The sequence below is a fragment of the Perognathus longimembris genome, unplaced genomic scaffold (genome assembly GCF_023159225.1).
Source record: "Perognathus longimembris pacificus isolate PPM17 unplaced genomic scaffold, ASM2315922v1 HiC_scaffold_5100, whole genome shotgun sequence".
NCBI classification, from domain to species: domain Eukaryota; kingdom Metazoa; phylum Chordata; class Mammalia; order Rodentia; family Heteromyidae; genus Perognathus; species Perognathus longimembris.
The window spans coordinates 78,426-90,878 of record NW_025960491.1 but is presented as its reverse complement, the minus strand read 5'-3'; the positions used below and the strand labels follow the sequence as shown (position 1 = coordinate 90,878).

At 50.7% G+C, this 12,453-nt stretch overlaps 1 protein-coding gene across 2 annotated transcripts in view; it reads right to left on the bottom strand.

Moving 5' to 3' along the window:
* Window positions 1-8,481, bottom strand: part of LOC125345008 (ribosome biogenesis protein SLX9 homolog) — a 37,466-nt gene extending 28,985 nt beyond the window's left edge. Inside the window, exons 1-2 of one of the 2 annotated variants that reach the window (XM_048337269.1) lie at window positions 8,266-8,481; window positions 7,312-7,420 (exon numbers count right to left, since the gene is read on the bottom strand). In XM_048337269.1, the coding sequence (XP_048193226.1) occupies window positions 7,312-7,420; window positions 8,266-8,403 (247 nt within the window). In that variant the 5' untranslated portion in view covers window positions 8,404-8,481. The remainder of the gene's footprint in view (window positions 1-7,311; window positions 7,421-8,265) is intronic. The other variant, XM_048337268.1, reaches the window with a different exon arrangement.
* Window positions 8,482-12,453: the final 3,972 nt, after the last annotated feature.

The following is a 12,453-nucleotide window of genomic DNA, read 5'->3' as shown; positions in this document are numbered from 1 at the left end:
AAAATAAAGGCACTGAAAAATCTATTCAACAAAAATACCAACAAAACTTCCCCAATCTCAAGAGAGAAAAATCTCACCTGCCAGAGTTATACACAGCTCCTAGCAGACAGGATCCAAGAAGAAATACTTCTAGACACATCATAGTGAAAACTCTGACCTTAAGAAATGGCAAATGGGGCTGGGAATATGGCCTAGGGTAAAGTGCTCGTCCCGTATACATGAAGCCCTGGGTTCGATTCCTCAGCACCACATACATTGAAAAAGCCGGAAGTGGTGCTATGGCTCAAGTGGCAGAGTGCTAGCCTTGAGCAAAAAGAAGCCAGGGACAGTGCTCAGGCCCTGAGTTCAAGCCCCAGGACTGGCAAAAAAAAAAAAAAAAAGAAATAGCAAATGCAAAGAAGGAGCTATACTATAATGAAAACAAGGTCAGAATCACTGCAGATGTCTCCACACAAACTGAATGCAAGGAGAACATGGAAAAGGATAATTCAAGCTCTGAAGGTCAACAACTGCCAACCCAAACCAGTGTACCCAGTAAATCTGCCATTTACAATTGAAGGTGAAACTAAAACCTTCTGTGACAAAAGTTAAAGGAATTCATGAACTCTAAACCAGATTACAAAGAATACTAAAGAGAAGCATACAATCTGAAGAAAACAAAGTCAAGGAAACACAACAAAAATCACTAGAAAACTATGCTAGTAAACACAAGAAAAGGAAAGTAAATTATAGGAAACCAAGAAAATGGCAGAAAACATAACATCCCTCTCCAGAATAACCTTACACACTAACAGACTCAATTACCCAACAAAACAAGTAGAGAAGCAGAGCAGCAGATTGGATCACAACCAAGATCCAACCACTTGTTGTCTCACAAAGGATGGAAAAAGATCTTTCATGTAAATACATATTGCAAGAAGGCAGGAGTAGCTATATTGGTAACTGATAAAATAGACTTCTCATTAAAAGCAGTAGGAAGACACGAAGAAGGTCATTACATATTAATAAAGGGAATGATCTATGAAGAGAAAATCACAGTGGTCAATATTTATGCACCAAATAATGGAGCACCTAAATACATTAAACAAACACTTTTGGACTTCAGAACATAATAGTCCCCAACACAATAATAGTGGGAGATTTTAACATTCCATCGTGCCAAAGGATAAGTCAACCAAACAAAAGACAAAATTAAATTACACCATCACCCAAATGGACTTAGTATTCCACCCAACAACCCATTCACATTCTTCTCAGTAGCCCATGGAACATTCTCCAAAATTGATCAGACCATAGGACACACAAAGAACCTAAGCAAATACAGGAGAATTGAGATAACTCTTTGTATCCTATCTGATTTGTATCTTATGTGAAATCAAATTAGTTCTCAACAACAAAACATTGCAGAAAACACTCACCCACATGAAGACTAAATAACACATTACTGAATGACATATGTCACAGAAGAAATAAAGGAAGAAATTAGGAAGTTTTTGTAATTCAATGAAAATGAAAACATCACAATGGAACCTCTGGGATACACAAAAGCAGTGCTAAGAATAAAGTTCATAGCTCTAAGTGCAAACATAAAGAAAACAGAAACAGCTCAAGTAAATAACCTCAACTAAAATACAACTAAAATTCGTAGAAAGACAACCACAAACCAAACCCAAAACTACTAGCTGGAGAGAGATGGCAAAGATTAGGGCAGAAATTAACTAAATAGACACACACAAAAAACTATACATAAAATCAATGAAACAAAATGCTGGTTCTTTGAGGGAAAAAACAACAACAAAATGGAGAGACTACTACTACGGCAAAGGAAACACTACAACAAACATCCAAGAAATCCAAGCTTATAAAGGACTACTTAAAAAAAAACAAAACCTATACTCAAGTAAGATGGAAAACCTAGAAGAAATGGACAAAGTTCTAGAGACATAGAAACTGCCTAAGCTGAACCAAGAAGATATAAACTAATTAAACAGGCCCATAACATGGAAAGAGATTGAGGAAGCTCCAAGTGGAGCTGTAGCTGAAGTGGTAGAGCACACCCTTGAGCTGAAGAGCTTAGGGACAGTGCCCAGGCCCAGAGTTCAAGCCCCACCACCGACAAAAACCAAAACCAAAACCAAAAAACAAAAAGATAGATAACTAACACTGGTACTCCTCAAACTTTTATGTAAAATAGAAACAGAATGATCAATTCCAAACTCATTCTATGAAGCCAATATCACACTTACCCCCAAATCAGGTAAGGATCCAACAAAAGAAAAAAAAAAAAAAAAGAGAACTACAGACCAATTTCTCTGATAAACATAGATACAAAGCTCTTCAATAAAATATTATCCATCAGAATCTAGAAACTAATAAAAAAAATCATACATTATGACCAAGTAAGCTTCATCCCACCGATGCAAGTCTGGTTTAATATACACAAACCAATAAACGTAACATAGCACATCAACCGAGCCAAAGACAAAACCCATATGATCGTCCAGCATGCATGAAGCCCTGGGTTCGATTCCTCAGCACCACATACAAAGAAAAAGCTGAAAGTGGTGCTGTGGCTCAAGTAGTAGAGTGCTAGCCTGGAGCAAAAAGAAGCCAGGAACAGTGCTCAGACCCTGAGTTCAAGCCCCAGCACCGTCAAAAAAAAAAAAAAAAAGAAAGAAAAATCAGTAGCCTTTCTGTGTGCCAACAATGTATAAGCAGAAAGGGGAACCAGGAAAACAACTCTATTTTCAATAGTCTCAAAAACAACAATGACAAAAAAACAAACCTAGGTCTAAACCTAACCAAAGACTTCGATCTTTACAGTGAAAACTATAAAAATTTGAAGAAATCAAAGACAACACCAGGAAATGCAAAGATGTTCATGGACAGGTAGAATCAATATTGGCCATCCTGCCAAAAATTATGTACAAATTCAATGCAATCCCCATCAAAAGCCCAATGATGTTGTTTACCAAGATAGAGAAAACAATCCAAAAATACATATGGAACAAAAATGGCCTAGAACAGCCAAAGCAATTCTGGGGGAAAAAAAAGTAATGCAAGTGGTATCACAATACCAGACCTCAAGCTCTACTACAGAGCTCTAATAATAAAAACAGCTTGGTATTAGCAAAAACATATACCTGAAGATCAATGGAAGAGATTTGAAGACCCAGAAATAAATCCATACACTTACAGTTATCTGATAAGGGAGCCAAAGATATACAGAAAAAATAGCCTCTTCCTTAATTGGTGTTGGGAAAACTGGGCGTCCATAAGCAGAAAAGCAAAAGAGGATCCCTGTTTGTCACCATGCATATCAATTCAACGTGGATGAAAGACATCAATGTCAGACCGGAAACGTTGAAATAATTGCAAGACAGAGTAGGAGAAACACTAGATTGTACAGGTATAGGTAGAAGCTTCTTGAAGAGGGGCACAACAGATAGGAGACTTGACAAGTAGGACCACATCAAAATAAAAAGGTTTTGCACAGCTAACAACATAGTTACTAAACTAGAAAGATAGCCAACAAACTGGGAAAAGATCTTTACAGTAATATATTAGATAAAGGCCTAATATTGAATATATGGAAGGAGTCAAGAAACTAACCCCTCCCAAACGTAATAAACCATAATAGAGGGAGCTAAGGAGAGACTTCTCAGAAGAAAAAATGGCAAAGGGACACATGAAGTTCTCATCATCCCTGGCCATAAAGGAAATACAGATCAAAACAACTCTGAGATTCCATCTCACCCCAGTTAGATTGGCCAACATCAGGAATTTGAACAATATTGGTGGGGATGTGGGGGAAAGGGAACCCTATTACACTGTTGGTGAGAATGTAAAGTAGTACAACCCCTCTGGACAGCAGTCTGGAGGTTCCTCAGAAAACTAAACAGATCCTCCCTATGACCGAGCCATACCACTCCTGGGCATCTACCCTGAACACCACGAACCAGGATATGATAAAGACGCCTGCACATCCACATTCATTGCTGTACTATTCACAATAGCCAAAATACGAAACAGATCAGATGAGTGAGTTCCAAAAATGTGGTACCTATACATGATGGAATTTTACATAGCCACTAGAAAGAATAAATGACTCTATTTGCAGGGAAATTGGATGAACTAGAACAAATCATGCTAAGTGAGGTAAACCAAGCTCAGAGAGACAAGTGGAGCATGGTCTCTCTGATATGTGGAAATTAGAGCTAATGTGCACTATGATATGACAAATTATACAGGGTTCTAGATACTCTAGACACTCCTAGGAAAATATTCATAGGAGAGAAACACAAAGGTGCAATGCTTATGTGACTCTTCATATAAAATAATACATATAAATACATTGAAACTAACTCTAAGATGGGGGGAAACAAGAGATATCTCCTTTTTTATCTTTTATGACTACCTTCATTATGTATTGTGCATTCACATATATATCTTTGGGAGGGTGGAGGGAGAGCACAGAACTTAAGGGGGAAAGGGGGAAAAATGCAGCAGTGGAGCTCACTGGACACTGATGAAAGTGAACTACACCACTCGTGGGTGGAGATGGGAGGGAGGGACTGGGAGAGAGTGAGGGAACAGATGACACTGTACAAAAGGAAATGCACTCATTACCTGACTCTTGTAACTGTAATCCTTCAGTACATCACCTTTAAAATAACAATACAGTAAGTAAAAATTTTTAAAAGGGCAAGAAGTGTTACTATCAGTAGAGTGTCTACCTACTAAGCACAAGGTCCTGAGTTCAAACCCCAGTACTGCCAAAAAAAAAAAAGAGAAGAAAAATTACGTATAATACAAAATATCTGGAGCATTTAAATATTACTTGGCGTTGAGATTAACTTTTCCTACATGCCTTTCGGTTTTCTAGTTTTCCTTCAGTAATCATAGTTTTTAAAGACAAAAAAAAAAGCCTTGTGTAATTTTTAAAAAAGAAAAAGGAAACAACCAAAAATGTAGGGACCACCTTGTTCTAGTAATAAAATGGTAAGAATTCTCTACAACTCCTCCAAAGCCAAAAACTGTGATAAAGGCCAGTCACAGGTCTCACCTGTGACCCGTGACTGTCTACACTGCATGCCTTTCTCACTGTGGCCCCAGTTCTCCCTGTTTAACCTGAAGCCAGGGGTCTGCACCTGTGAAGATCCCTGGAAAGGGAGGTACTGAATGCTGTCCTCCCATGCTGCCATGCAATAAATCTCCTTCTCTTCTTCTGCCCCACGGCCAAGGCTCCACCACAAAGAGCAGGTTCACCACCTTAGGCAGGGACGCTGATCTGCTTAGGCACAGTCCAACATACGGCAGGGACAGCGGGAGGGAGGTCCCCACTTTCAGTGCTGTGTCTACATTTACAGCACTGCTGCCGCGGCAGAAAAAATGAAAGAAACGGGCAAAGGAAAGTCTCATTGTATGCTCCAAAGACAGACATGGCCTGGGATGTTGAGAAAGGACCATGGAGGTGAGGCAAGCAGTTTGGGAAGGACACATTTTCTCCCTCCCCTATTTATCTTTGTTTGGACCGGTTGTTTGGTCACAGGGTAGGAAAATCTGTTGGCCTGAACTGCTGAAATAAAAATCTGTTGTCCCTTAGCTCCACTTGAAGGCCAACAGGGGCAGCAGCTCTGGGGAGAAGCTTAGCTGCACAAAATGACAAAGAGCAAAGCATAAAACTCAAGTCTAAGAAATGCCACAAATGCTGCAATTCAGACCAACCTTGAGAATGAGTAAACACACAAAAATCAGTCTTATATCACTGGTCACCAGAGACCCCCCAGCCTGGTGCTCCGGGATAGACTCAGCTCGCACTGCTGGAGGTGGGGAGAGGGGGGAAGGACTTGAGGAAGACCGGCCCACACCACTAAGGAGGCTGCAGAGCCCACACGAATGGACGGCCACTGGCAGGCTGCAGGGGAACCCCAGCCCATGACCTCGGGCAGCAGCGGGCCCCCACAGAAAAATCAGCAAAGCACCTGGGCAGGGAAGCACAAGCTCACAGTCAAGGCCAACTGCTACCACCCATTCTGGGGCTCATCCCAGGCACCATCTGTGGAGGCCAACGCTTTAGAGGACAGATCCGGAGGTGCATAGTGCCCAGCAAACCCTAAGATACAAAGCAATGATGCCAATGAGATCCACAGAAAACACTTCATACAAAACCATGGCACAATTATAACTTACAAGAGCTATTCACAAGCTGTAGATGGAAACCTGGAAGAACTACAGGAAACCCTTCAACAACAGTGAAGCACAAAAAGCAGCCACTCAAACTCTGAAGAGTACAATGCACAGCAGGATAAGATTGTGTGCAGGAAAATACAGAAAGATTTGGTTAGCCAGTACCAATGAGATGGAGCTACTCAGCCTCTGATGTCATCTGCTACTGTTTTTAAATGTTCAGCTGCTACTGAAACAAAAAAGACCATCAAATGTATCTACAATGTATCTACAAAGGGCTTCTCCACAATGTGGTGTAAGAGGAGCCAAGCCCAGGCCCCTACCTCCCAGAGGTGTGCCTGAGGAAGAGCAAACTCCACCCCACACACCACACCTCAAAGACAGAAGCTTAGGCCAGAATGTTGGCTCCATGTGAGATACTAAAAAGTCACTAGGAGAATGCAATTAGCAAAATCCACAAGGGGAAGGGCAACCAATAGGCAAGCAACCTGCTTCCACAGTAAACAAAACATGAAGGCAAGAAGTTAGGGTAGGCTGGAGACATTGAGAAGCCCTGCTCCGGAGAGGAAGCAGGTTAGCTAGGGGATTGAAGCTTAATTCTTTAGGTGTGACTACTGTTTGATGGGTAAGTGTATCTTTGTTAAGAGTCCTCAGGAACATATAGTCAAGTATTTATTGATGAAGGAAATACCATGGAGTTTGGTATTTGCTTCAAAATAATTCAGGACGTGTGTGTACTGCTGGGGTGATGGGCACGTGGAATTTCCCCATACTGTTTTTTTCTTTTTAGTGAATCTTTAAATAAATCTTCCTATAAAAATGATTTTTTTTTCTTTTTTGGTCAGTCCTGAGGCTTGAACTCATGATCTTGTTTTGCTCAAGGCTAGCACTCTACCACTAGGGCCACAGTGCCACTTCTGGCTTTTTCTGTTTATGTGGTGCTTGAGGAATGGAACCCAAGGCTTCATGCATGCTAGGCAAGCACTCCCCAAACCACAATGCCAGCCCCCAAATGATACATTTTTAACTGCATGAACTAACTTGAACTAGACTGCCCGCGAGCAGATGTGCAGACTGCACCAAGATGCAGCAGCCCCTCGTCTGACTTAGGCAGTGACTTACCTCTCTTCAGGGAGACCACACTCTTCTGGTCCAGGTCCAGCTTCTGCACCAAGGCCCTGGGGTCTATCTGGGTCTTGGCAAAGAGGTCGGTGTGGACGTATGCCCAGTCCTAAGGTCCCCAACAAAGCAAAGACATTAGGACGGCCGGGGTTCCCAAGCAATACACGAGGCTACCGGCTCAGCAGGGAGGGGAGGTCCAGCTAGAGACACTCCAGTTCTGACAGGGAGGACCTGGAGGGGCAGGCTGCCAACCTCCTGCCTCAGGGAGCAGCATGCTCCCCCAAAGGACGCGGGGCCCGCCCTGACCGCTACGCTCCTCCACGGCAATCTGCCTCCTTACACCCTGTTCCTCTCGGCTTTCTAGACCTCCCCGCCCACATTCATCTGTCCATCAAGATCTACACCACCAAGTCACTGCGGCCGCTCAGATCCACGGGGGTCCCTCACCCCTTACCCCTCCTGCCGGGCTCGGTCGAGGCGGAGTGCCGTGACCTCGGCAGTACCGACGCCCAGAATGGGGCTTCGTGTCTGACCACCTCAAAGCACACCACTCGGGCCGAATCACTTGGGGACAAAAGCACCCCAGAGGCCGAGTGCAAGAAGGGTGCGCGAAACAGCCCTTCCCTGAAGGAGGAGCCCGGCCTGGACGCGGTGCTCCTCGCCCCTCAGCCGCCAGAGCACACCTGACAGGGGGCCGGGTCCTCTCCACACCGCCCCGCTCCAGTCTGGCTCAGGCCCGGGGAGGGGGCCGGAGACGGAGCGCGGCGGCCGAGCAGGGGCTAAGGGCTCCGGCGCCAGCACGGCCTCGGGTCTGGTCTTCCCGCCCCCTCCCGCCCCCTCCCGCCCCCTCCCCCCCGCTCGGAGGCGCGCGGCGAGGCCCGCGGGGGCGGCGGCCGAGGACGCGGAGCGGAGCCGGGACCCCGCCGCCCCGCCGCCCCGCCGCCCGGCCCTCACCTGTGCTCCGGCTGCGCCCGCCGAGGCCTGCAGGAGGGCCGGCTCCGGGGCGGGCGGCGCGGGGCCGGGCGCGGGCTGCCCGCGGAGCCGCACGGCGGCCTGGTGCACGCGGGCGCGCAGCCCCCGCACCTTCCCCATCTCCTCAGGAGCCACGCAGAGCCGGCGCCGCCGCGCTCCCGGAAGCGCCTCCCGGAAGCCGGTCCTCCGCGCCTCCGGCACGGCGGAAACAGAGTCCGGGCCGCAGGGTTCCCCCGCCGCCGCCGGAAGTGCCCCCGTCCGGCGCGAGAGGCGCGGCGCACGCGCGTCGCCCGGCCTTGGGCGGGAGCTCGGGCCTCATGGCCGAGCGCGAGGCCCGGCGCGCACGTCCGGGAGCCGCCGCGGCCCGACGGTCGGCTCCCAGGCCGCCCCGCCCCGCCCCGGGCCGCTCAGGGCGCGCCGAGTCCGCGCTCCCCTAGGTGGTCGCCGTGGCTCCGGGGCTTGGCTTCAGTGCCTTGGGTCCATGGGTGTGCTTGTCTCACGGGTAACGCTGGTGGGGTTTGCCTCCGGGGGGCCTCCGTGCAAATGCCCCGTCCCCAGGCACGGCTCCGTCCAGTACTCCACGGGGGGGGGGCGGTTCCCGCCCCGCACCGGGCCGAGGCCACGGCCGCCCTCATGCAGAGGGCCGGGTGCCCATCTCCGCAGAGACGCAGAGGAAGGGAGGCGCCTCATGGAGCGGGGCAGGACCCGGGCTCGCCTCTGGCAGGAGAGGCCCCAGCCCAGGGCCTGCAGACGGGAGAGGCCCCAGCCCAGGGCCTGCAGACGGGAGAGGCCCCAGCCCAGGGCCTGCAGACGGGAGAGGCCCCAGCCCAGGGCCTGCAGACGGGAGAGGCCCCAGCCCAGGACAGCAGGCGGGAGAGGCCCCAGCCCAGGGCCTGCAGACGGGAGAGGCCCCAGCCCAGGGCCTGCAGACGGGAGAGGCCCCAGCCCAGGGCCTGCAGGCGGGAGAGGCCCCAGCCCAGGACTGCAGGCGGGAGAGGCCCCAGCCCAGGGCCTGCAGGCGGGAGAGGCCCCAGCCCAGGGCCTGCAGACGGGAGAGGCCCCAGCCCAGGGCCTGCAGACGGGAGAGGCCCCAGCCCAGGGCCTGCAGACGGGAGAGGCCCCAGCCCAGGACAGCAGGCGGGAGAGGCCCCAGCCCAGGGCCTGCAGACGGGAGAGGCCCCAGCCCAGGGCCTGCAGGCGGGAGAGGCCCCAGCCCAGGGCCTGCAGGCGGGAGAGGCCCCAGCCCAGGACAGCAGGCGGGAGAGGCCCCAGCCCAGGGCCTGCAGACGGGAGAGGCCCCAGCCCAGGGCCTGCAGGCGGGAGAGGCCCCAGCCCAGGACAGCAGGCGGGAGAGGCCCCAGCCCAGGGCCTGCAGACGGGAGAGGCCCCAGCCCAGGGCCTGCAGACGGGAGAGGCCCCAGCCCAGGACTGCAGGCGGGAGAGGCCCCAGCCCAGGGCCTGCAGACGGGAGAGGCCCCAGCCCAGGACTGCAGGCGGGAGAGGCCCCAGCCCAGGGCCTGCAGACGGGAGAGGCCCCAGCCCAGGGCCTGCAGGCGGGAGAGGCCCCAGCCCAGGGCCTGCAGAGAGGCCCTTGGAATGGAAGAAGGGAAAACCTCGCCCCCTTGGAGGCCGCAGCTGCTCCTAGTTCCGGGGTAGCCTGGGGCAAGGCAGTTGCAGACGGACTAAGTAAAACTCATTTGTCACCTTTAACTGTGCCTCGGTGGATTTTCTCACTCCTAGGTCAGTACACGTGACGTAGGTAACTGGCACGCCCGCAGGCAACCGGTTACCTCCCCCTTCTCCAAGGTCACATCCGAGGCCACAGCTCCCTGCCCCTGCCCTAGAGAAGGCAGGGCCCGGCGGTGCTTCAGCCCTTCTCTCCCGCCAAGCATCCTCTCAGCCACAGGCCAGCAGTTTGGGAATGAACTTTTCTCTCCTGCCTGAATACCTCATGGTGTTCTCCTTCATGGGCTACCTACTTTAATCAACCTTCCACACACCTTGTGTGGTTCAGGCCTGTATAAGCTTTGTGCCAGCTGCGTTCGGGGCTGCTCCTCTTTGAGATGTGAGTCCACCAGCAGCCCCTTAAGTGGTGGCTTCTCTGTGTCTCACCACCGAGTTTCCTTACCACACCCTCTCCAGGTCAGAGGAGGCCCACCGCGCCTTTCCCCAGGGAACCCCCTCAGCCAGAGTTGGCCGGGCTTCCAAGGCTGCTGACTGTTGAAGCAGCACAGACCTTAAACAACAACAACACAAAAAGTCATTTTATCCCCAGCCTCCCCTGCGCCAAGCCAAAGACTGCAGGTCACTGGGGCATAGGTGACCCTAAGGCAGTCAGTCCTCTGCCCCTCACACCAGCTAACTTAGGCAAGGCCTTGAGTGATCTCTCCCAGCCTTAGTTTCCCCATCTTTGCAGTGGGGCTACGCGGAGGGTAGGACTGACCGGTAAAGCACTAGGAAGCGTCTGTGGCCTGGGCAGAGTCCTGAGTCCGACCCAAGCCCTGCCTGCTTCTCCCCATGGAGGTACCAGGAGGTGCTTCCTCTCCCTCACACATTTGGAGATCCAGGCTCCTCCTTGTAGCCAGAGCCCCCAGCCCGGGAGCACAGCCGGCCCCAGCCAGTGCCTGCGGATGGGGAGATGGGCAGGCCCTAAGTCCAGCCATCCCGGCTTTTGCACTCTGCCTGGTTCTGCTGGGCCACTGGGATGGCTTCCCAGTGCTCGCAAAGTCTGGTGCACCCAGCTGAGCCTTTGTCTGCACATGGGGACAGGCTTCCTGCCGAGTCCCCTGGGTCCCTGAAACCTGGACTGATGAGCATGGGGTCTTAGAGGGTTGGGGGGGGGGGAATGACTGACTGACCGTCTTGGGGCCACCTTGGCCCCAGCGACCTACAGGCTCTGGCTTGGCTCAGAGGAGCCTGGGGTTTAGGGCTGGGAGTGTGGCCTAGTGGTAGAGTGCTTGCCTCATATACATGAAGTTCTGGGTTTGATTCCTCAGCACTACCTAGCCTTGAGCAAAAAGAAGCCAGAGACAGTGCTCAGGCCCTGAGTTCAAGCCCCAGGACTGGCGAAAAAGAAGACTTGGGTTTCTTCTCTGCTGTTTAAGGTCTGTGCTTCTACAGTTGCGTGTCTGCACCTCACCTCACTCTGGATTCCTGAGTCTGCAGCTGTCCCTCCACACCCCAGAGCAGCAGCCCTGGAGTGTGGTCTGCTTGTCTGTCCTCACTTGGGGTGCCCTGGGAAGCTTAAACGCCAGTTAGGGGCAGGGAAGTTCCTATTTTTTAAGCCCATGGGTAAACATGATGTCTAACTCATGTAGGGTGACTCAGAGGAAATGAGGGGCCGTGGGAGGAAAGGAGTTGGGGAAGAGGTGGCCAGCTTGTAATTTTGACACAGATAGTGGCCCTGGTAGCTTTGCTTTCAGCTTTTCTTTTCTCCTTTGCAAAATCCTTCTGAATTAGACACTGGGCCTCGGGTCCTTTGGTGTATGTTTAGGGTCTTGTGACCTTCATTTATGATAGCATCCTTCTTTGGGGCGAAGGGGCAGTACTCGGGTTTGAACTCGGTTTTGGGCTTGCTAAGGTAGGTGCCCTACCACATGAGCCATTCCGCCAGCCCCCAATCACATCCTTACCTGTGAATGAGTGCATGACGGTCAGGGACAATTTAGAAAATACAGCCAAGTCGTCATCTCTCTGGTGCCATTGGCAGAACAGCAGCCAGTACAGTGAGAGCCCAGGGTCTCACTTGGAATGTCCCCCTGACCTGTCCCTGCAGGTAAAGGACATGACTGGAAGGAAGCCTATCTGTGTCGGGACAGTGCAGATGACTTGTTCTTTCAGGCTCAAAAGCTAAAAAGTAGAGGCAGAAAATTCAATGTGAAGAAACATCTTTGTAAGTCCAGAAAAGATCATCTACTCAAGAAACAAAACAAAACACAGACATTTTATTAATTGATCGTGGCCGAACTGGGGAATGAACACAGAGCCTCAATGCGTGCCAAGCAGATGCCCCACTGCCTGAGCTGCTCCACCAGTGCGTGCCAAGCAGATGCTCCGCTGCCTGAGCTGCTCCACCAGACCCTTCTGTTTTCCTTTCAAGGTAGCGTCTCACTCTGTGTCTGTGCACACCCGGACTGTGATCCTCTGATTTGGGTTTCCATTTGTCACTGG